Source organism: Balearica regulorum, chromosome 25 (assembly GCF_011004875.1).
Source record: "Balearica regulorum gibbericeps isolate bBalReg1 chromosome 25, bBalReg1.pri, whole genome shotgun sequence".
NCBI lineage: Eukaryota > Metazoa > Chordata > Aves > Gruiformes > Gruidae > Balearica > Balearica regulorum.
In genome coordinates this window covers 856,315-881,636 of record NC_046208.1, presented here as the reverse complement: position 1 = coordinate 881,636, position 25,322 = coordinate 856,315, and the positions used below count along the sequence as shown (strand labels likewise).

Sequence of the window (25,322 nt, the reverse complement as noted above, 5' to 3'; positions counted from 1 at the left end):
CATTATTAGCGGCGGCAGCGGCGGCACCAGCGCCCGCGCCCCCGGGCAGCCCCGGGTTCAGCCCCCAGCCCCTCCTGGAGGCAAAGAGGAGTCCGGCTCCGGCCGCGGAACAAGCGGCATCCCCCGGTCCGCAGCAGCGCACGTTCATTTCTTCTGGAGAAACTTCATTTTACTTCCTACGGAGGGGAAAGAAAAAAAAAAAAATGACGTTAGGAGCTGATGACGCTCCAGGCGTCATCTGGCTGAGGAACATCTCGGGGAGGAAAGTCATGGGTGGCCACCTCTGCTGGCAGACGTGGCTTCCCCTGGGCCAGGGAACTGCCGCAAACTCCACCTAAACGTGCAAAAGCTTAAAAAGAAGAGAAAAATCTTACAAAGTGTTCGGCGTCCCCCAAAGGGGCGAATGTAGACAGAAGGAACACAAGTGCCCAAGGCAAAGGATGGGCCTTGCTCTCTTCTGCATGCAATTATTTGTTCAATAGCTAAATTAATTAAAAAAAAAAAGAGAAAGCAAGGATGTCTGTTTACCAAGACTGCGAAGGATTTTGTTCATTCCAGTTGGTTCTGTCTCTGGAATACTCTCCAAATACTCCAAGGCACGAACCTCAAAAAGGCCTAAAGAGAAAAAACAATGATAATAAAAAAAAAAAATCATTCAGCTATATGAGCTATTCCATCTTGCAGCATGTGGCATCTTACATCATTAACAAGGAGGTTACAAAAAGGAAATAATGCATTTAATGTGAGCTGCAGGATCAAACCCAGAATGGAGAGATACTGAAAAATTCTTGGCTTCACAAGATGTATTGTGTTGAGTAATTAGAAGAGCATGAAGCTATTTACATATGCCAAAATGTCAACAGGAGAACAAAAGGCTTCTGAAGAGTCCAAGTCACATAATATTATACTTTGAAAGTGAGTTTGTAAAAGAAGACAGTAAGATCAAAGCTCACCTTTGACCATGTTCTTTCTTAGCTCTCGATCCTGTATGAACCCTGCAAACATCTGCGTTTCCATGAAGAAGTGCAAGAAGTGACGCACGTTGCGTGAACCGTGAGATTTACGGAACAGTTCCCGCTGAAACACCCGCTCCCCTTTTTCCGTGACATTCATGTGCAGGGAGTAGTGTCCAACGATCTCCACAAAGAACTGCACGAAAGCTTCAGAGACCAGGGAGTTAAGAGGCACGTCACCTGGGGAGAGGACAGCAGAGGAGAAATGGCCCTCTGCATTCATCACTTTGGTCACGCCGCTCTTAAAAGAGGAGCGGCAGTTACTTTTTAGGCTGGCTCAGACTGTGAGATTTCAGATGAGTGTTTGATATCAAAGAAGCCACAGCTCAAATATTAAGATTTATTTCTCTCCCATGTCAACTTTTTACTGCGGTCGAGACCGGTTCCATTCTAACGCTTTTCCAGCGGTTAAAGCATTCGTAATTTCTTTTCCCCTGTCAAACATCTTGTGTCTAATAAGCTGTGAGCTCATAAGTTTAATTCTCTTAGAGAATTAAGCAAACTACAGAACACAAACCCACTGGAAAACTAACTTTGTTACTTCTGATGCACACGGAATTATATGATTTGCCGATGCCATTCTCTCAAGCTACTCAATGCTTTTTAAAAATTCCCACGCTTATTTATTTTACAGGTTATCTATAAAGCAGTTCAACTTTGAAAATGATCCATCAAATCACCCTCAAAAGTACAGAAACTTGCTGCGGTGTCTGTTTAAGAAAAACATTCTCTCTGCCGTTTAAGAAAAATCAAAGAAAATTTAAAAAATGGGAACTGATGCACTTGGCCCAAGGAGAACGAGGGCTTTACACATACCGACCGTGCGAAGAGGAACATCGTGGGGACACCAAGCTTCTAACACATTCACGAGAAAGATGTTCCCAGTAAGCTCACAGGAAAATAGCTTTCTAAAATGTTGCTTCCTAATGTTTATTTCCATATGTTCATTTTTATATCAACTACGTGGAAGCTGTAGAGATTTGCTAATGGGAAAATGCTTTTTCCATAGAAGTACCTTGTGCGTCACTCTGCTCTTGTGACAAGATTGCACTTCGTTCTTCCAAGATTTGTACAAGCGCAGCCTGGAGTTTATGAGGCAGGATCTCATCTTCGTCCGATACCTAAAGAGAAAAATGGCCACGAAAGCATTTTTGTCTTTTATCTATCATCAACAGAACCTTCTCATTGTGAGCAGATAAGAAATACTCGTAACATGCCTAATACAGTTAGAGGGAAGTTACTCTGTGATACGGTGTGTCTCGGTGGAGACAATACATTTGTCTTGTAGCCACAGAAATGAAAGAGGTTTGCTCAGCACCCTCCAACTACGAGGGATCAGTCACGCACACAAATGGCCAACACAGAACAACGCGTGCTATATCCACTACACAGACTATTATACCAGTGATAAAACACACAAGAACAACAAAAGTCTGTTGAGAAAGTATGACAAGTCTCAATGTTACGGTTAAAAAAACAAAACAAAACAAAACAACCTGAGCCTTTAATACCTCTCTCTCCAGTTGCAGGCTGCAATGCAAAACAGAACAGTAAGGCAAGGAAAAGGAGATGCAAATATCCTCCTGAACTAGTAACACTCCAGTGCGTTTACAACTACTTCTCTGGGGATGTAGGAGCACATTAGGTAAAGTTCAGCAGAGAACCACAAGTGATCTGTGATAATTTGTCTCCTAGACTATCACTCCTGGAAAAAAAAAAAAAACAACCAAACCGCAACAAACACACCCCAGCTAGACGAGAGGGGAGAAAGCCCCGTAGAGAACAAGTACAGAGAAAGCCAAAAACCAGCAAAGAATCCTGGCGGTCCACCTCACATCGTGAACCAACGAAGTATCTGTTTTCAAATCCAGCTCAGATAAACAGCACCTTTGGCTTCGCAGAGCTCTGTACCTCATGCAACCTCAATCTTGCAACAAGGATTTGTTGCACTGGAGTCTATATACGAATACTAGCTTTTGCTCATTTCTTGCTTTCCTTTTCTTTCATTGATGCCTTTTCCTGGCACGTAACCGTGAGTGACTGGTACTGCTATTGCACTCACCTCTTGCAAGAACTTGTCGGCACAAAGATCAACAATGAGAACCTGGGGAAAGATGTACAAAACATGCTGACTCTTATAACCAAATATGTTGCTGTACAGAAAAAAAAAACCAAACACTTTTTCCTTTTTTTTTTTAAATGTCCCCAGCGGCAGGGGATGTCACACGCAAAACACAAGTTTTGCATAACTGCAGCTTGTCTATAAGAACAGGGAATATTATTTATCTTTGATGACAATGAAACACCCCAACGTGTATCTGGTAAGTTCACCAACTGGCTCAGAAAATTTTAAGAGTTTCTATTAAGACAGAATGCACAGAGATTATTCCAGAGAGGTCAGCCTCGTACCACTGACATTGTCCCTCCACTGTGCTTCACACAATTCTCACCTCTTCTATGGGCAGGTCCTGGAGCTGTGGTAACGAGCAGGAGAGAATGCCAATTAAGAATGGGGTCGGAGAGCACACAATATCAATCATAGAAGTTGGTAGGACGGGTATGTAGGTGTGCTGCCAAGTGAAGGGATAGAGCGTTGCAACTGCAGCATGGCCACATTTAGACAGAGTGCTAGAAAGGTAAGAGAAGCACAGAGTGGATCGTCAATGTCTCGTTCGGTACTCGGCTACGGGCACAGGTTAGGAACGCTCAGGGGAAACGCAATTCACGTATATCGTTTATGCATCAGCAGAAGTTCCATGCATCCGCGTTTGAAGTCAGTTATGGGGAGCTAGGAATAGCATCAACCCAGACTAAAGAGGTAAAGGAGACATTCCCTTATCTCCTCCTGGGTAAACAGCATACTCCAAATTCTACGCATGCACATATTGTGTGGAAAGTCTGCAAACAGCTTTTAAATGTAACTATTTACAAAAAGTTAGACAAGCTTGCACATGGAACAGGCCCAAACACACAAGAAAAAAATAGTATCGCTCACTCAGACTCATTTTGTACCTTAAGTTGTCAGCGACAAAGATCACCCTCCTTTCCAGCAGGAGAGAGGCAAAGACCCGAATTGCGTGAGAGACACTTAGACACTTAAACAGGCATTCGAAGTCAACGTGTTCGAGTCGAGAATCCAGTGGCCGGCAGAGTTCCATCACCTGAGAGGCAAGCAGAGATGCAGAGGGCTGGAGGAGAAAGCCCCAGCGCAGGGTCAGGCCGGACAAGGGGCAGCCCGGCTGCAGCGCAGAACCGGTGGCTCCTCACAAGTGGAGCCCCGCGGCCTGGGCGGTCGGCACAGGGCATCGCAGAGGACTCCCCAGCAGCTCTTCCTTAAAGAGCAGGGAATCGCTTCTACTGTAGATGATGCAATAGGAAGTCGGTTTCTGTGACAGCCTCCCTTCGGACTTTATCTTCAGATTAACTACTTACAGGCGGCATCACGCTACACCGCAGCTTGCAAAGTGCCGCTTTGCCCCAGAGACACCATCGACACAAGAAAGCCAGTCCTGATTTCCGTTACCTCATTTCCTGCTCCTGGCAGGAAACTCCTCACAGTAATCGTGCGTCCCGGAGCAGGGAAAGGCGCCTCCATTACACTACGCATAAATGGATGTACTAGGGCTGGGGACATCTCTCGCCTCTTCTCCACTTCATCTAAAATCTGCAAGAAAATACATCGGAGATTGGTTCAATGCCTGCTGGTGAGCCAGAGGAGATACGAGCCTCTGCTCGGAGTATCCCGTGCCATAGCTACACGTGAAGGCTCCAACACAGACACCTAGCCCTCTCTCCCCTCACCTGGGATCCCTGTGAAAACTCCCCTCAAATGCCTGAACAATCAAAAGGGAATAGATACCTGCGAGTACAAATCTCCGTTCTCAAATCCAGTCTCCTGCTACTGCAAGGAAACATCTTGTATGTGGGAATCAAATTCTCACAACTAGTTAGAGGAGTAAAAGCAGCAATGCCCCCATCCTCCTCCCCAAGAAGTATTTCTGAAACACTGTTCTAGAAACTCTGTGTTCCAACCATTAGAAATCAGCTTTCATCATAAGCTTGTCCCCGTACTCTTCTGCAATAGCTTTCCCCAGCCTTTACCTCTCTATCCACTCTTCTCACGGTGCTAGGAGAAAGCAAGCTGAGATCTTCTCCCCCCAGCCCCTTAAACTGATTTTCCATTTCCAAGTCACACAAGAAGATGATGAAGGGCCACCATCACTAATACCCTTCAGCAAATTATTGTCAGGAAGTGAATAGTCATCCGTGTATCAGCTGACGAGTCTCAGCACTACTATCATTTTATTTGCCCTGTCAACGCAAAGGCAGCAAGGAAGCACGAGTGTCCCAGGATAAGTTACAATCAGTAAACAATTCTAGATTGGACAGAAGCATGCAGTTACTTTCTGGAGCTTGCGGGGTGTCAGAGACTCAAGTCTGATAAGAAGTAACAGGCTCTCCCCACTTCACCTTGGAGAAGAGGTTGAAGCAGCCCAGGCGGCTCACGATGCAGTATACCTCAGGAAGGCGCTTCCCTTTCCCTTCTGGCTGAAAGGCAACAGCAACAGGTATGCTGAGAACAGGGATGCAATAAAGAACCTAGCACCTACACCGTAGCTGATTCGCAGAATTCCTTCTGCTGTAGCTCCCACTACACTTCTGACTTAAAAGATTCCTGAGGAACGATCAGTTCCAGGAGCTTTCACGCCCACAGCCCATTTCACTGCATCGCTGGGCATCGTCCTGCTCCTTCCCTTGCGCACTCAACGGGCCGTTAACGTCGGCAGCAGCACAGGTGCTACGTAAGCCACGTGGGAGATGACTGCCGATTCACGTCCTGCGTTTGACTGTGCCTTTATCAACGCGTTCTTTACGCTCCACCCAATACACAGATGCTTACCAGGAGCTTCTTGCAGTACCCAAACCAGCGGCCGCCATCCTCACCCGTCAACACGAAAGAAAACGTTTCACTGGGGGGACCAAAGGACAGTTAAATTCACCACACAGTTCAGAGAAGAGACTGACAAAGCACACAAACTACAAGCCATTTTCTTTCTGGTCATGCTGAAGACCCTCTGCTGTGGTTAGCAAGCTACTTCAGGCTCTATGCAGTGTAAAAACCTGCAGCCCGTGGACTCTCATTGAGCTACTACAGCTCTCCTCCTTCCCAGCTGCTTCGCCATTCTGCCAAGGAGCAGCAGAAGCCCCTGCCAGCCCCGGGAGCTGGCCGTGATCCGACGTTACAAACTTCCTTCTTAGAGAAAAGACGGTGCTCGGGCAGAAGCAGCACTGCTGAGCCCACCTCCGTAGCTCACCTTCCCCTGGCACAGGGGGTAGGGATTCAGCCTTTCCCATTTTTCCTTGCTCTGGCTGCAGTTCCTCCGGTCCGGGAAAGCGGCGCACACCTCAGCTTTCAGCGTTGCCCATTTCAGGCATAAGTATTCAAAATCAAGTCTTTACCTTTTAAGGTCTGATGCAGGACACCAGTCTTTGGGATCCGGAAAGCAGAATTTGGGAATGACCTTTAGCCTCTCTTCAGTATCCTTTGACTGTCTGAAGGGATGTTCAGGCTGGAGGGGTAACACATGCATCTAAAGTCACTGAAGTGCGATGCGAAAAAGCTGCAGCATTTACAACAACGGGAGACACTTCCAAAGCTGAACCATCGGATAGCTAACGCACAAGTATAGGAGAACACGTTCTGACTGTAACAGATCCCCAGTTCCCTCTTGCATCTTTCCTGCTGATTGGACTTTTGAAAATTACCCAGCTGGTCTTGGTAAGACCTGAAGTAAGGATTTACAAGTACGGCCAAGTTTATTGGGGAATGAAGCTAAAACTGACCCCCCAAATGACAGCTGTGTCCTTGGTTCTATTCCTAGGAGATCTAAAGACACTAAGAGGAAGAGGAATGCATTCAGCTTGTGATGTGTGAATTATGATCACTCATGATTCAATTGCGAAAACCCTATCCGACTCACACGTTCCAGTTACCGTGTGTGGGCTCAGGTCAAAGCCCTCAAAGACTACAGGACAACTTTCCGTGCTCAAAACTGCCCAGAAGGGGCAAAAGGAAGGTTTTTAAATGAGAGAGATCACATTTAAGTAGGAAATGCCTATGAGAAGATGAAAGTTTATTGCATAAAGGTGATTTTAGACACTGTACTCTCAGTCGGTGCATCTAGGTTACTCCACTGTCCCAAGCAGTGACAGCACGAAGGAGCGGTTAGGAAAACACTACGGCATTTTCACAGAGTAACAGTTGTATCAAAGCTTTGATGTCCTTGGGCATGCAGCCCAAAGAAGAGGGTGGCAAGCAGATTACTTGGAAGCAAGGCTATTTTTAGAAGGGAGACAAATCTGTAATCAGAACACCTCCATAATTACTGGGCAATATTTCCTGCAAAATCCCAACATGACAGACTGTCTCGTATAAAGTCACTCACCAAAACACTTTAATTTGAGCAGAGGATAAACAAACACTGAGAAAATAATTTGGATTGTTAGAGCATTTATAAAAGCCGGTAAAGAGCCACATGGTACAGTTGGGTCTGATTGTCGGCTAGGGCAGCAGGAAAAGAACAATGCGCCGTCCTTCCCAAAGGTGATCAACAGAATGAAAGGTTGCACGAGGGAAAAGCTAAATCTGGTTACGTTCCTTCCTTCCTCGCAACACCCTAAAGTTTGCACTTTTAGCAGATATTATTTATGTACGTTCAGTTTTACCCACTAAGTTAACTGTGCATTCTTTCTGCTTGTAGTCCCTTATTCATTTTGTGAACCCAAAACATTCTGGTTTTTAGTGGAAGGCAGCAGGTACAAGCCTAGCTGGTGACAACTGAATATTCATTTAAATCTGGAACCACAGAACCAAGCATCAAGGCTCCAATCTCTTAGCTTCACAGTAACCACTATGTACAGAGTCATAATTTGGAGTCACACGCTGCTCTTGGCATCCATTTGGGCTGAACAGACACAAAGAAAGCTTATTTCAAATGGCTTATTCTAGCTACAGTACTTTAACTTCCACGGTTCTCCTCTGCTTTTTGGGAGCTAGTACACATGGCTTTGCCTTTTTTTTTTTCTTTCTTTCTTTTCCCCAAAACAGTACAAATGAACGTAAAAGCCCTGTGTGCCATCAGTCAATTTTCTTCACTCCTTGTTTATAAATCACAGACTACCAGGATGAGGTGACGCCAGCTTTGGGAACCGAGTACTGCACTCCCCTTCCTGTCCTGCAGGCTGCCTCAGCAGCGTATCACAATACACTACGGCTTTGGGATGCTTCCAGGCAATTAGAATTATAGCAGGAGCCTTCCTAGTTCCAACAAAAGACCGTAAACTCATTATCAAGAAAGATATTCAACAACTGCCCAACACTATACGTGAAGTCTGTAACAGAGCAAGGCGCTTCATATTCCAAGCCTGTTTCCTAACCAGCGGGCCAGCTTTACTAGTACAGAGTTTAGGAAGGGATACGCACTGCGAGAGGAAAGAAACAGCTGCTGAGCACCTGTATTGGGTTTGCATGGTGAGGTTTTGGTAGCGAGGGGCTACAGGGGTGGCTTCTGTGAGAAGCTGCTAGAAGCTTCCCTCATGTCTGATAGAGCCAAAGCCAGAGGTTTGCTGGCAGGACTTGTGACCCCGTGGGGGACCCACGCTGGAGCAGTTCGTGAAAGACTGCAGCCCGTGGGAAGGACTCATGTTGGAGAAGTTCGTGAAGGACTGTCTCCCGTGAGAGGGACCCCAGGCTGGAGCAGGGGAGTCCTCCCCCTGAGGAGGAAGAAGCGGCAGAAACACCGTGTGATGAACTGACCGTAACCCCCATTCCCCATCCCCCTGTGCCGCTGAGGGGGGAGGAGGTTGAAGCCGGGAATGAAGTTGAGCCCGGGAAGATGGGAGGGGTGCGGGGAGGTGGTTTAAGATTTGATTTTATTTCTCATTCCTCTACTCTGTTTTGCTTAGTAATAAATGAGATGAATTCCCTCTCTAAGTTCAGTCTGTTTTGCCCGTGACGATAATTAGTGAGTGATCTCTCCCTGTCCTTATCTCGACCCACCAGCCTTTCATTAGACCTTTTCTCCCCCGTCCAGTGAAGGAGGGGAGTGAGAGAGCAGCTCTGGGGGGCACCTGGCCTCCAGCCTGGGTCAACCCACCACAGCGTGTTTTGTAGGCAGGTTTCCATGCAAGCTCCTACCTTGCTGGGAAACTGCTGTATGATCTGTGGTGTGTAAGTCATCTCAGATGCCTTCTTGTGCAGTGACACCACCACGAAGAGCTCAAACAGCCGCTGCTCCTGGAGCTCTATCAAGTCCCTCTCCAAAGTCTGGTAGTGCGGGTTCCTCTTGGAGGCTGACTGCACCTGCAGCATGCACCTGCGGCGACCTGAAGAAAGGAACAAATCGAAAACCAACCTGTGGCTATCCCTACCACACACGTACAGGTCACAGAAGAGGACTGGCCACCACCTTTAGAAGGGGGAAAAGAGATGGGTGCATGTTCCTAACATCACTGCCGTGCTCTACGGGACTTGGACTCCTGTGGCAGCTCCTCAAGCCCAGCACTGTTCCAGATACGGGAGCACCAGCCTTGCAGAAGCTCTGCAGGTCCCTCGTGACTGATAGCTAGCGTTCTCCCACTGTCCTGGCATCCTTTCCTCGCGCCTCAGAGCGACACGCCATGGTAGGGAAGCCCAGCTGTGAGAAGCGGCCCAGCTCCACCAGTTCGGTATATGCCAGGCCTCAGGCAGCTACTCCGAAAAGCAGTGCGGGCATTCAAGAGAGGCAGAGCCAGTTTCCTGGCCAAGAAGGCTCCAGGCTGGGACATCTTGACGGGCAGTACAGACTCACAAGCGCAGGCACAGCACTCTGATGTAAGAAATTCCTGTGGCGCTGGCACCATGACACATTCTAGACACTGGAAACAACTCTTAGCTCAGGCAGTGACTCAGTCACTGTATTTCTGCAGACACTCTTCACTCTCCATTACTTTCCTTAATATAAAAAAGTGGAACTTCACTATTTGCTCCAAGTTAAGACATTCTGTGTGCTTCCCTCCAAGAAAATGAAACATCTAAAACAATTCCATTGGCCCTTTTTGCTAGATGCTTGCTTAGGAACATGACAGAGTCATCAGGGCTGCTGGCCAACCATTACCATTTCACATTCAAACCTCACCAGCACGGAAAGTAAGACCTCTTTGGTCCTTCCCACACCAGCTAAAACCTAATCGGTGTTTCAAGTCTGTAGTTTAGGCCTATGATCAACCTCAGGACTGTGGAACCAGACAAATGACCAAGCGATTTCTCCCCAGAGGAAAGGGCATTTCACAATATTATACATATAAAACAGAACCAAGGGAAGGAAGGAGGGGGAAAATAACCTCGAGAGTTAGCAGCAAAGGTGGTCCAGGGACAACCTCCTGCAAGACATATTTTAGTTAAGCGTGACTCTACCAACCCAAAAATGAATCTACTTTTAGTGACTGGCAGATTAATGGCATTAAACCTCAAGGGCTCAGGAGAAGTGGCAAAAATAGAGGTTGATTTTTCACAGCAACAGCTCCCAGCCTTGGCCATGCTGCCTCTTAGACGTTCCCCTCTGTCTCGGCAGAAGCCACAACTAGTCGGTGTGCTTATCCCGTTAGAGCCTTAGCCAAACGCGCAGTGCTATGGGGACAGGACCGGCCCCTGTGATTCACTCACTTTTCGGCTGATTTTCCGTATCACTTTCATTCCCACTGGTTTCACCTGAAACACACATAGTTTCCACTTATTAGCCATGCAGAAGGAAGATGGGCAACACCCAAAGTTGGGAAAAAGAGAGAACTTTAGACTCATCAAACCAATGCGACTCAGGGTTGCCCACCGATCCTGCTCAAAGCATCAGCAAAGAACCGTACCGGTAAATGTGCTACAAGAGTAAACGTGAAAAAGCAGAGTTGGTATCAAGTCACTGTTTCCAGCAAACCACCTGTAGGTCAGCTGAACACAGGCAAAGACCAGAAACCAGGGGGTTACTGGATGCTGCTATGAAAGTTAACAGAGTCGCTGAACAGAATATACTATAAATAAAGACTATACCTCAGCTACAAAATCAGAAGAACATGAATATATCACTTTAGAGTCACAAAAGCCATGAGTGGAGTAGTCAGAGGCAGTTCTTGTGCCAAATGGTTTTGTGGGGAATTTGGGGGTTTGTTCTGCTTTTTTGAAAAAGCACTTTTAACCAGTAGCCCAGCTCTTCAGGCTCAGATCGTAGCGGAATCTTCCATTTGTGACAGCGTTAAACTTGGGTTAGGCAAGCATTCCCAATCTTAGTGGTGCTGAAAGCTCAACAATTCCAGCTGCAAGACACGGGGTTCGGCACTGACGAGTCAGCCCAGCACGAGCTGCAGGAGGTGGTGGTGCCCAGCCTGCTAGCAGTACCCCAGGACGTACAGGAACCGTACCACTCGAGAGGTTTATAGCAAACAGGATGGTGCTGGAGCCCTCCGTACCTTTCACTGGAGGTGCTTCTCTCCCAGCAGGACTGAGCAACTTCACCCTCTTCTTTCCACGCTTAGAATCAAAGATCTCCTGTATTTTTAGTACCAGCTGAAATCCAAAGCAGAAGCAGAGGTTAACGTGGGGGTCCAGGTGCCGACAGCGACCACCTAACACCACATCCTTGGGCAGGGCTGTCCCAGTCCTGCCAGGGACCCTGGCTCGGAGACCGCTTGCTAGAGTGCTTTTAGCACAGCTCGCTGGATAATGACCGAGCACAGAATTTCTGCTACGAGAGAGAGATTACTGTTAGCACAACTCAGAGCTGACACCAACAAGCGTTCTGGAAGTTACCGTATTTTGCTTACCAAACAGAGAGCAGAAGCGGCAAACTGTCTGGCATCAGGTCTCCATTTTCTATCAGAGAAGCCAACTGCAAAGGCACTTGCAAGAATCTCTCATAAACCCTCCACCACAACGGACTCTGAACTCCGCGTGCTCTCAAACATCCCAATTCTTTCCAGAAAAAGCAGAGTTCTCTCAATGTGGCTTGGGGTTTGTTGTTTGTTTGGCCTTTTTTTTTTTTTTTTTTAAAAAAAGTTTGCTGCTGTAGTGGGCTGTCAAACAGCTAGAGTAAATTCTCCAAAGTGCCATGCCGGGCACAGAACAAGGCTGCTGTAAGCACAGGGTAGCTTGCTGAGATGAAAGGATTATTTCCTTTTCCATAGGTGAGGACAGACAGTGGGACAGAATAACGGGTCTGTGTTGCAGGGACACCACAGACCTGGGCCACTGGAATAAAAACATTGGTAAAAACCATAGCCTGGCGCAGACTAAGCTACAGACATGAAAGAAGGGTCAGCATTTAGACAAACCAAAGTCCTAACGCTTTTTGTTACTCCTATGAGAGGTCTCTCTGGGGTCCCCCCCTCAGCTGCCAGGTAGACAATGCTGGAGGCGGCTCCTTGATTCTGCACGTCAGACAGCTACGGCTTCATTGTGAAGAAGGATTTACGCTAAACGCAGCGAGAAGGTCAAGTTCATTCTTGTCTCAAGTTAATAATTCATTAAATGCTCCTGCTGAATGTAGGAGGGTGGGGCCCATTCATCTGTCACCACAAATACTGCATAAAAAGGAAGATATTCAGCAAGAGAACCTGTTTTTCAGCTCAAGCCTTTCTCCCCAGCTCAGCAAACTAGGCTCAGGCTCTTCTCCTTTTCACACCTATTTCTCCCCATTTTCTGCGTCAGCTCTCCAAGCATGATGAGGCTGCAAGGAAGAAAACAGCCCACAGCAGAAAGCAGTGCTTCTCCTGCAAAATCTGCCTTCTTTTCCTTCTACCACCCAGCCTTACCTAGAGAATTTCCATTTCTGTTCTGATTTTTGTGCAGTTGAGTCACCAGTGAAAGATACTGGGTGTGTTTAAGGCAGCTATGTGTTTCTTAAGCAATAAGTTGTAGTGTGTTTTTTTTTTCTTTTTAGACTCAAGTCCTTTTCTCAATCTCTCCAGCAATCTTGGCTCAATTCCTTGTGAGCAAAAAGAGTAAAGCGTGCTTCCTGCATGTAAATTGTTACCAGATTTTTGGAATAGGTTTGCTTTTGGAGAATGTTTTATTTTCCCCCTCCAAATCAAAGATACTCTCCATCACAGCATTTTTGTAATCTTGCCATCTCCTTCCTGATTTTCCAGGCCCACAGTTTGTTTAAAAACACGTACAGAAGTTGCCTGTTATTCTAAAGTACTTAATATTTGAAAAGTATTTTGCAGCTGTCCAAGTCTACCTCACAGTCTTGTGCGATTGGAATACACCCAATTTGCACAAGAAATAAAGATCTACAGAAGTTAAATGATTTTACCACGGCAAAAAGTAAGTTGTTGTCACTACCACAACTGGAATTTGAGTCCTATGCACAAAGTGCCCCTACAGCGGTAGCGGCAGCTGTCCTAGAGCACGTGCTGCATTTTATCACCGAGGGACACGAGCTGGTAACCAATACTGGTATCTGGAAAGATTCCCAACGCATCAAATGAGAATTACAACGGAGTCCTCTATCGTGAAGGTGGATTAAAAGCATTTCTCGCTACTCTGGCCTCAGAAGCACGCCTGCCTTGGCACGCAGGCAGGAGGGAATGGCAGCAAAGGGGAGAACTGCGTGATGGCTTTGTGAGATGCTTTTATCCCAAAAAGCTGCTCTTCACCTTTAGACTACGAAACAGCTGCAAGGGTCGGTTCCTGATGGTGACTCAAGAGCTCCAAGCCAACCCGCCAAGTAGCCAAGGGCCCAGCCAGGTCCCCACAGCAGCCCCCCACTGTCAGCCATCTAACAAGTCAGCGCCTGCAGCGAGAACACGAGGCTCAGTCTGAGAAGTCAGCAGGAACGAGGGACACGTACACACCACTGTACAGAGCCGGCCCTTTAGCTCACAGAGAGCTTCCTCGCATTCCTGCTCCGAGTTCAGCACAAAACCAGCACCGTTACACTTCATGGAAGGGTTGGGAACAAGGCTTAAATGACAAAGGATGAGGAAGAGCTAGTATTCACACACAGCATTCATCTCCAGGCCAACACCTCATACTCCATTTGCGGACTCTTGGCCAACAAAACCACCACAGTTAAGCTAGAACTGGCACTCTGGTGTTTTGACCCCAAACACCTGCCCTGCTAGAAATGGTTTGAGCTTGTCCACGCACACAGCAGTGCTAACCAGCATTCACAGCTCCACGGCCACTTACAAAGCACTTAGAAGGTGCTAAACAAAGCAGCAAGACTTTGAGAGGCCATGCAAGAAGTAATGTTTCATGCTGAAATCTCACCCAGGGCAAGTTCTTTCTCCTGCTAGCAGCCTCTACTGCTTGGAACAGCTTCCACTCGGTCAGCGTGACAGGCAGGGTTGTGTCCTTCACCATTTTCCCTTGGAAACTTGTCTGGGAAGGCTTTAGCTCAAGACTCTTGCGATTGAGGAAGGGAGGTTTTGGGGGAGGCTAGAAAACAGAAGAGATGGTTAAGCACAGGACTAAGCATGGGATTAAGCTTTGGTCCAAGCTCAGAGTCAAAGGAGTAGATTACGAATGATAAACTTCCTGCAGCCTCCTGCTCTACCAAGCTCTCCATCCCACCCCACACGCTCGAGCATCTCATCAACACTCTCTTGTTCCTATTCTTTTGCTCCTTAGCAGCTTAATCAACCGCCACCGCCATGGCTGTTCATTATCATTTACATTAATAACAAACAATAAAAACTAATGAAAACCAGTGACGTAGCAGTGGGGAATGTGGGACCAGGGGGGAGCACAAAACACGACGCTTGTGAGGATGACCCTCTGTAAACACGTGGCAATTTAATCCCCTCACCCTACCTTGGGAGCCCTGCTGGTGCCCCGGGGGGGTGGTAGCTTCCAGACAGATGGGACCTTCCACAAGGGTAAGGGCAGCGCTCCGACATCTTCATAGGGGTTCTCTTTTGGAGGACCTGGAAAAAAGCATTGAATGGGGGACTGATGAAAGGAGATCAAGTCCTGCATTCTTGCGAGGGACGTAAGCAGGGAGAGCATGCAGTTGTCCGCCAAGCTTTAACAGGGTCTGAGAGAGACCTGTTCTAAGATGGATTAGGTTTCCACCACCCAAAGATCTTTCTAACCCACTACCATCAACTTGGCAAACTGTACACAGACTCAGCGAAACAAAACACTTCTACCACTGCAGAGAAAGCAGCTCTGTGGCAAGGCAGCTAATTTTGTTCATACTGATCTCTGTGCAGTGCTCAAGCAAAGCATTTGAAAAGCTAATAAAGAAATCAGTTTAGCACAGGCCAATTTGAGTGACTTCCCGTGACATCTGAAATCCGGCTGTTCGCATGCGGATAGTTACTAACACCAACAAAGAACCTCAGATGGGGAAGACCTTAAAAGTCACAGAGCTGGAAAGGGCCTCAGCGCATTCTCATCTTCATTCCTCCCTCCCCAGCAAATTTGCTACCCTTAAATAAAGTGAGTGCATCCCCCAGAAGCACAGGCACATACAGATAATGTCTTCGTAGATGTTGTCTTCTGACTGCGTGTAGACAAGCCTGGATCCTGTAGTGCCACTTGCCTCTTCTCGAAGTCTGTGGGAGTTGGTTGTTGCCATCCGGTTGCGGAAGCCCTGGATGTCCTCAAACTCAAAAGATTTCCTAGAGGAAAACCAGTGTAACTTCTTCTAAAGGCACCTGCGTGTACCAGTGAGTTGCTTCTCCAGTCCACACAGAGTATGGTCCTCCTTGGGGCCATCAAGAACATGGATGCTCCACTCTGGACACTCTGATTTCCAAGTGTTGTGGTTTAACCCCAGCCGGCAGCTCAGCCCCGCACAGCCGCTTGCTCGCTCCCACCCAGTGGGATGGGACAGAGAATCAGAAGGGCAAAAGTGAGAAAAATGCGTGGGTTGAGATAAAGACAGTTTAACAGGTAAAGCAGAAGCTGCGCACGCAAGCAAAGCAAAATAAGGGATTCATTCACTATTTCCCCTTGGCAGGCGGGTGTTCAGCCATCTCCGGGAAAGCAGCGCTCCACCACACGTAACGGTGACTTGGGAAGACAAACGCCAAGACTCCAAATGTCACCCCCTTCCTCCTTCTTCCCCCAATTTTTATGGCTGAGCACGACATCGTACGGTCTGGAATATCCCTTCGGTCAGTTGAGGTCAGCTGTCCTGGCCTTGTCCCCTCCCAGCTCCTTGTCACCCCCAGTCTGCTCGCTGGGGGCCAGGGGAGAAGCAGAAAAGGCCTTGATGCCATGTAAGCACTGTTCAGCGATAACTAAAACACTGGTGTGTTACCAATACTACTTTCATCACAAATCCATAACACAGCACCACACGGGCTACTGTGAAGAAAATCAACTCTATCCCAGCCAAAACCAGCACACCAAACGAGGCCTACTCACTTACTCTGGGAGCTTTTTAAATTAAAAATGAAGTTGGAGGCTCCATGGCCAAGCAGACTCCAAGCAGGTATGGCGAGTCCCATCCTGTCACAGAGGCAAGAACCCAAAACATGTTTTTGCAGACTAAGCGCTTGCAGCAGTACTCAGAATCAGGGCACTGCTTTCTACTGGACCTCTCCTGCTGCTCCTGCTAAGGGTGTTAGCGTGTTTGCGAGGTTGCATTTTCGCGCTCTCGGCCTCCGTTTCAAAATTACGGCACAGAGGTCAGCGAGGAGCTGGCAGGGATTTAGCCCATCATCATAAAATTTGCTTTGTTCCACGTGCTTCGCCACTGTGAAAGAAGGTTTCTGGAGTACCGGCCACCAGCACAGCTGCCCAAGGCACCTCAGCCGTAAGCAGAACTCGCATCGAGCCAGCTCAGAGGTTTTTCACTCTGTAACAGGGACCTACGGCAAAGCGAGCAGAATTACCAAACCTACTGCAACAGGGGTCCCCGCCCCAGCTGACAACCTCCAGCGTTCAGCAACAAGAGAATCTGTCGCTCACAGGCGAGCTGGGACATTTAGCGGCCGTGCTGCCCCAAGATAAAGCCATTCTGTAATCCACAAATCGCAGCTGGGGACAAGCTCGGGGCGAGCAGGAGGCAGCGCTCTCCCTGGGGCCAGCATGTTGTCACTCAACTCTGTTTTAAGGTGCGGGACTGACATCTGTTTGGCGCTTTCGGCCTTCCTCGCAAGATTATCAGCGGCAAAAGCAGCGCGTACGCAATGCTGGGAAGGGGATACTTTCATCCAGAAATATCCTCTCCCCATCAGTACTAGCACCTCTGCAAGGATATCGTGGCAAGCAAGCTGTTTAAACCCCTCTAGAAACTAATTTAAGGAAACACATTTCAGACATGAGAGATGAATCGATGTACCTCTGGGTTCTTCCTCTGATCCTCCTGCTGGTTATTCTCTTCTCAGGATTGGTGGAGGATGACATCAAGTTTCCTCCACGCTGCTTTGGCAGGGGAGCTTCCCTGGTAGCACTGGCATTGCTACAGCGACCGGCACCCTTTTCTGCGAGATAGCGGAAAGTCCTACGGGGCTTGGGTGGTGGGACAGCAGCTGGCTCCTCTTGCCCCTCAGCCTCAGAGTAAATGTTTTTCAAGCTCCTCTCTGCCCTGCAGAGAGTCTCTACTCCTTTGATTTTAAGTTCTTTTTCTGGAGAGCCACAGCTCCCTTGCTTCCTCTGAAGGTCCAAGGGAACTGGTGGGGCTTTGCCAGGCAGAAGGGGATCTACTCTCCTCCACAGCGCTTGTGAGGTATAGAAGTTACCTGGGGGCAGTGTTGCCCCTGGGTCCAGGAAGCCTGCTTGCCACTCTCCTTTCTCCTTGGCTTGGGAAGATAGGCTACATGCACAGGGCTGGAGGTCACCACAGTCACCAGTCTGCAAGCAGCTCTGGACATCTTCCCTAAAGTCCAAACCCAGGCTCTTTGGATCTTTGGAGCCAGTCTTTCTGCCCTTCTCTGTGTGTTCTGGCTTCACTTCGGGTAGAACATTGCAGCTGGGATCATACTTTACTCCAAAGTCCTTCAGCTGCTGTTTCTCCTTGCTGGAGCACACTCGTGTCCTCCCCTCCCACTGGGAGATCTTCTGTTTGATGTTGCGGCAGTGGCTCCGGGAGAGGGTCTGCACAGCAGAGCGGGAGAAGCTACTGTCCACCGACCCTGTTGGGTGCATGGCAAGTACCAACGTGCTTACAAACACCCCATCTCCAGCCTTGTCCAGGTGTGTCCTGCACACGTCAAGCTGGTATGAGACTCTGAAGCACCCAGTGGTGTCCAAGAGCCCCTGGGCGTCAGCTCTGCAAGGACCGCCTGCTATCACGACCTGTGGATAAAAAGAAGAAAAGAACCATCAGCTGCACTCCAGCCGTAGACACCACCAGGAACTCTCAGCTGCACTCTGGCAATCGCTGAAGAACATTCCTCCCCAAATCACATGTTCAAGACTGGCTTCCAGAGCACGCTCCCCACAAAGCCTGTTTCTGTAGCACACATCTGGAGAGCTAACGAAAGGATGCAGAGGTCTCACTTGCTTAAAAAACAAATAAAACACCACCACAGGAACAAAACACAGCCAGGAAGCCCAACCGTCTAAACTCAAGGAAATTATTTAATGGCAGAGGAACACAGCAGCACAGCCTGTCTGCAGCGGAGCTTTCAGCTGCTCGTTGGTGCCTGTGCAGGCCAGGCAGGAGTGCTCCATTTCTCCTGGTGCTCCGTATTGCTCAGAGCACCTCAGGCAGCACAGAGCCAAACCCCTGCAGCACCATGGCTCTACCAGAGCTCTCAACGCAGCGGAGACACAGCAAGTGTATTGGGTTTGCATGGTGAGGTTTTGGTAGCGAGGGGCTACAGGGGTGGCTTCTGTGAGAAGCTGCTAGAAGCTTCCCCTGTGTCCAACAGGGCCAATGCCAGCCGGCTCCAAGACGGACCCAACGCTGGCCAAGGCCGAGCCCATCAGTGATGGTGGTAGTGCCTCTGGGATAACAGAGTTAAGAAGGGAACAAACAAGTTAGAGCTTTTGCAGCCGGAGAGAGGAGTGAGAAGATGTAAGAAACTCTGCAGACACCAAGGTCAGTGCAGAAGGAGGGGCAGGAGGTGCTCCAGACGCTGGAGCAGAGATCCCCCTGCAGCCCGTGGTGAAGACCATGGTGAAGCAGGCTGTCCCCCTGCAGCCCATGGAGGAAGGATGAGGGGGTGCAGAGATTCCACCTGCAGCCCGTGGAGGACCCCACGCCGGAGCAGGTGGAGACACCTGAAGGAGGCTGTGACCCTGTGGGAAGCCCACGCTGGAGCAAGCTCCTGGCAGGACCTGTGGATCCATGGAGAGAGGAGCCCATGCCAGAGCAGGTTTGCTGACAGGACTTGTGACCCCGTGGGGGACCCACGCTGGAGCAGTTGGCGAAAGACTGCAGCCCGTGGGAAGGACTCACGTTGGAGAAGTTCGTGAAGGACTGTCTACCGTGAGAGGGACCCCAGGCTGGAGCAGGGGAATGATGAGAGGAGTCCTCCTCCTGAGGAGGAAGAAGCGGCAGAAACACCGTGTGATGAACTGACCGTAACCCCCACTTCCCGTCCCCCTGTGCTGCTGAGGGGGGAGGAGTTTGAAGCCGGGAGTGAAGTTGAGCCCGGGAAGATGGGAGGGGTGCGGGGAGGTGGTTTAAGATTTGATTTTATTTCTCATTCCTCCACTCTGTTTTGCTTGGTAATAAATGAGATGAATTCCTTCTCTAAGTTGAGTCCGTGTTGCCCATGACGATAATTAGTGAATGATCTCTCCCTGTCCTTATCTCGACCCACCAGCCTTTCATTAGACCTTTTCTCCCCCGTCTAGTGAAGGAGGGGAGTGAGAGAGCAGCTCTGGGGGGCACCTGGCCTCCAGCCTGGGTCAACCCACCACAGCAAGATACAAAATACCAAGCCAGCTCTATGGACGAGGAACCACATCTACTTCTCCGGAGAGTCGGCAGCAGTACGACGGCTGCTGCTTCACACAGGAGGACTAGGACACTTGTGACAACTGGAGAAGAGCTCACCTGCACTCCTCCTCCTCCCAGAAGTGCTCTCCTGCTGCACAATGCAAGTAAAAACTTGTCTGATGTTCTGCTTGTCAACACCTGACCTAAATTTGCCATCAGAGATTCCTGAGGGCAGCGGTGCCCAGCCTGCGGCTTGCAGCCAGGGGAGGTGTTAAAAGGCGTACACCAGAGGCCAAAAGGCAGAGGAACTGGTGAGTTCTCATGCTCAAGAGGAAAACAGACCTGTGTTTAGGTCGGCAGAGGAGAAGGAATGCTAAAGAAACACTACAGCTTCTCCTACCCAAGCAGAGCCTGCGCAAACAGGAGCTATGCTGTTTGAGACTACCCCAACGTATAATCCAGAGGATACGGAGTCCTACAGATAGTCCTGCAGCAAGAAAGGCAGGTGAAACCACCAGGGAGAACCTGGGTGGCTTTACAGACCCAGCACCTACAGGTCCAGTATGACCTCAATACGGACATTTCACACGTGGAGTCCCCAGCCTCGAAGCCCTTTGGCTCTACCTGCAGCTCACGAGGCATCCCCAGTATTCTCAGCTATGCCAGCATGGTTGAAAATTCATCTTGGACAGAAGACAGCAGCCCATGGGCTCTCATATGCTCCATTCCTCCCTTTCTCCAGGCAGTTACCCCCTTTCAGAAGTTCCAGCCCTCAAGGTCTATTTAACATTCTCCATTTGGACTAGGAGACAAGCACTCAGCAAAGCTCGGGCTCAGGCCAGGTGGCCACGCAGCAAGCCTGACCACGCTGGCTTCAGCAACATCCTGCTGGCACTAAGAAGTCTCCCTGGGACAGGCAGAACAAGAGCAACAGCAGCAGTCCCTGTTCCACACGTGCGGCCGAACCAGAGGACCTCTGCAGAAAGCAAGCCAGACTTGCTCCAGGTGGGAACACCAGCCATAGTCAAAGCAAGTCTGTACTCAGGCTCCACCTGACCGATCCAGCCAGCTCTCACTGCCAACATCTGGGCACGCGTCCTCCAAAGCTGCTGTTACACCACCCGGTCTTCGCTGACTCACCAGAGCCTGTAAGAATTTGCAGAACCAAGGATGGGAAGCAAACCGAGCTGGAACACAGAGGAGTTTAAACCTGCCTGACAAGGGTTCATGCCCCATGCACCAGGCTGGGTGTGGAGAACCCCTACCACAGCAGAAGCCCACATCCTTCCCTCTGTTGATACCGCACCTCCCATTCCAGGGCTCCAGCGCTACCGGCTCTGTCCCTAGCACTGCGGATCTGCTTGGCAGAGGCGTCTTCTGTGCAATTAAAAGAAAAGCGCTGGCCTTGGCAGACCTACTTGATGGAGTTGGTGAGAAAGATCATTGACGTAGGACAGCCCAGGGCTCCCCAAGCAATTCAGTGATGGCTTGGGCACACGTGGCACCGAGCCTTGGCTTTCTGCTGCACTTTCACGCTCTCTACCAAAGCAGCATTGCTCGCTGTGGCAAAAAGCTCGCTGCTGCCTGTCTCCGGGGAGAACAACGCGGGATCTTGCAGCCGGCATTGCTTAGCACATTGTCCCACACTGCTGCCGGTAACTCTCCCACTCAGCAGTTGAACGGGCTAAACTTGGACAATGCGGGTAAGCAACTGAACCGGGGATATTTGCTCCGTCATCAGCCCTCTGTCCCTCATCAGCATTCTGCCCTGTGGCTTTCGTAGCCGCACCGCTCCTGGCCACCACCCAGCACATCTCCAAAGAAGCGAGGTCAAGCTGCTACTGTAGAGGTGGCACTGCGGGGCCAGCGCGGCACAGCATCCCCTCCCCGCTCCTGCCAGCGGCAAGGTGCAGGCAGGGAACGGGCAGACAGAAAGGGGCTTCTGATCCCCTCGCGGAGGAGCAGGGAAAGAGCGGAACAAGTTTGAGGACGGCAGAGAACACACAAAACAGCAAACCAGACCTGCCCCGCTCTCCCCCACTCCCTCGCCCGGGGTACTGCGGTACAACTGCACCCCGCTGTGAGACACCCCCCTTCCCGCACAGCCAGGCGGCCGCGCGCCCCTGCCCTCCCCTATAAATAGGCGTTGTTTCCAAAACATCCTGAGCCAGAGCAGAGCCATCCTTCCTCAGCCCCTGTCTGCACAGCCCTGATTAGCAGACAGGAAAGCAGCTTTCCCCTTTCCTACACCATCACAACTATCTACAGCAGCAGCGCTCAGGGCCGCTCCCGGGGGCCTGAAGGATAAGCCAGCAAAGCGGCAAAAGCTCTGACGGGAAAAGGCAGGCTAGGAGAGGGGTAAAACGGTCTCCTCTCAGCCAGCACAGCTTCAGACCAGGCATCTTTACTCCCCGCCAGGTCTTCAACCACAGGACCGCTGGCTGCAGAACTCGCACGGGGACGGGCCCCCGAAGGACCCCGCAGCGCAGCGCAATGCGCTTTATTCACAGCACTAAGCGCTTCAAGGCCAGCACATGCGTTCCCCTGCCAGCCAGCACACGTGCAGCTCCGCGCCGACGGCGAGCCCACAGTGGCACCAAAGGCTCCCTTTGCTTCCCGACAGCTCTGCAGCTTTCTTCTGGCGATGCACCGGCTGTCGGCCCCCCCTGCGGCAGCGTGGCAAAACGCCTGCGTGCAGCACCCACGAGGGCAAAGCATCGCACAGAGACGGAGCAGCCCTGCTCAGCGTTCTAGTTGGCTCCATCCTCGGAGCGCACGGGGCTGCCTGTGCTCAAACAGGTCAGGTCTGCTCCATATCCTTCCTCCTACGACTCACGTTGGTAAAGGTGCAACAAAAAGCGCATTCGCTGTAATTTCCTCAGCCAGCTTGCCGTATTTCTGCTTTCTGATGTAGAGACATCGCCCAAGTCAGCCTAATGCTCCTGACCTCTCCTACCGTCCACATCCGTGCTTCCACGAGGGAGGCACAACCAGCAACTGAGAAACACGGTGGAGAAGCACAGTCCCAGCCAACACACACGTACTGGTAAGACTACGCCTGCAGTGCTGCCTCTGGTTCTGCTCACTGATGGATGCCCAGAGCTCAAGCAGCTCACCCGGCGCCCAAGCAATCGCCTGACTCTAGCATCCAGAGCTACGCAGACCCGTATGCAGAAACAGGATCCACACTGAGTTTATTTCCTCTCCTTCAGCATAAACCTACCAAGTAACATCGCTTCTCCAGCCCGCGAAGCTCCGTGCCCTAGCTGGAGAAGTAGTATTACTTAGAAGATGAAGCAACAAGCTTCACTCACCTAAGCAGCCAGACGGTTTTGAGTGCAACAGCAAAAGTCTTTCCAAGGCACATCACTGATCTTTGAACTACCAGATAGCACTAGAAACACACAGCTCCTGGCTCATCATCGCAGGCGGAAGAGCACAAGCACGTTCTCTCCTGCTCAGTGCTGCTCTGTCAGCCGCAGCCCTGAACCGCGTCTTCCAAAATAACTATCCGAGGAGGAGAAGAGTGCAGCTCTTCACCTGTTCAGGCTTGCAAGGCAGGTGGGTGCTATCAAGAACCAGGCATTTAATCTAAGCTTATCACCTGAGCCAGGGTAAGGGCAGAGAGTGATCTTTGGTGAAGAAAGAGCAGAGTGGGGTGGTCTGATCCAAGTTAGGTCACCCTCAGGCACAGTCTGAGACAGGACAGAACACAGCTACGGGACACAGAACCGGTAGAGACCACCCGAGTCAGGGAGCCAGCATTTGTATCTCAGGGACCACGCACACCATGCCTTTCACAAACTAACCAGACTTAACGTGACTGCTTCTCTGCTGACCTCTCCTTCCAAGCTCCTTCAGTGGCTCCTGTACGCTTCCCGGTATTTCCACAAAAGCCAAATTTATCATCCCTGCTGCATTAGTACTTACAGCAGTTCAGCGTAGTCAAGAATACTGAATTATTTCATTGAAAGCAGTAGGTTTTGGGCAAAGAGAAACTACATCATTTTTAGACAAAGCACACCAGCATCATACATTTCTCCTGAAAGACAGCCTCTCAGATCCACACTGAAGACAGCTTCCACATCTTTATCCAAAGGAGACGAATGAGGCACATTCACACCACATGATAGGTAGCCCTGACTCTTTTTCCAATTCTCAAAGCCAGAGAGCACGCCAAGCATTTTCCATGCAAAGTCTCAAGACAATTCCGTTTCCTGAAACCACATGCTCAGGGAAAGAACGCTGCCAGTGCTGTTCAAGAACGAAATACTCTCTGATGCTGAGGTCAAGCCCACCCACCGCAGGTGCTGCTGGTACCCCACAGTCCCCATTACCACACTCACACCGGCAGCTAATTAGCTAAATAAAAGCACTAACATACCACCTTACCTTATCCTGCTGCACCACAGGCACCGGAACACGCAAATCACTGACTTGGCAAGCCCGCGCAGTTCTGAAGCAATCTGTCACTCCTTTTATGAGAGCCGTGCAGCCCTAAACCACTCAAGAGATCTCCTTATCACCAAGCCTCCCATGTTGGTAGCCAAATAAAAGACAGTTTCTGGTCTTCTGAAGTCTAGGGAAGCTGCCAGCTCAGTCCTGGAGGGAGGAGGGGACAGCCAGCACAGCAGCAAGGACCCTTTCCAGACTTCTCAGCTATTCCCATTCTGTTTGGCTCCAGAACAAACCTGAAGCTTTTCTGAACAGGACTCTGCCACGCCGATGCCTGAAAGACATGGGCAGTACCAAACAAGTAGATTTTATATCAAAATAAGTAACGCTTCAGGAATGTGGTATGCTTAGTCATTTCCATCTCAATACAAAGCAACTCCAGTTATTAACTTCTGCATATCACACTGAGTAATGGAGTTCCACCTCATCAGATGCCTGGCCCTGTAGAGCACAGCCTCTGCACACAGTAAATGTGATACTAATCTTAATTACACGGCAAAAGGAGATTAAGTCTGACCTCTGCCGTGGGTCCTAAGACTTTTGTACTGATGAGAAAGAGATATCTGGATCTTTCAGACTCTTTCTGAAGTGATGAAATTCAACTTCTTGAAAGTAAGTTTTTAGCCATACTAAAAAAACCCAACAAACCACAAAACAAAAAAAACCCAAACATTTTAAACATGTAAGCCCTGAAGGCTTTTATACCAGAGGACACACGGACAGAACCCACAATGTCCTATTTTTACAGTTGTGGGTTTTTAACCTGACTCAGAGTGACTCAGACACTACACCACAGGCTGGCTGCACGCCCCGGGAATGCTGCAGCTTCACACAAGAACCAAGACCCAAGGTGGGGACAGAGAGAAAGTTAAACTCAAACAGGAGTTATCCTTGGTGCAACTGTCAGAGATGAGATTCCAGGCTTCCCCCAGGGCTGGCATCACTGTAAAGCCACGACCACCTTTACGTTCCAAGGGTC

At 49.6% G+C, this 25,322-nt stretch overlaps 1 protein-coding gene across 1 annotated transcript; it reads right to left on the bottom strand.

Annotated features, from left to right (window-relative positions):
* Positions 1-38: 38 nt before the first annotated feature.
* On the bottom strand, positions 39-25,322 carry DENND2C (DENN domain containing 2C). Its single transcript, XM_075776220.1, has 19 exons — positions 24,269-25,322; positions 17,339-18,284; positions 15,520-15,668; positions 14,857-14,969; positions 14,314-14,481; positions 11,511-11,607; positions 10,717-10,761; positions 9,211-9,398; positions 6,474-6,583; positions 5,914-5,983; positions 5,484-5,561; positions 4,537-4,677; positions 4,026-4,174; positions 3,464-3,641; positions 3,076-3,117; positions 2,029-2,134; positions 954-1,193; positions 529-615; positions 39-176 (listed from the first exon to the last, which is right to left on the bottom strand). The coding sequence occupies exons 2-19, from the start codon at positions 18,142-18,144 to the stop codon at positions 145-147; spliced, it is 2,799 nt and encodes a 932-aa protein (XP_075632335.1). The 5' UTR covers positions 18,145-18,284; positions 24,269-25,322; the 3' UTR covers positions 39-144.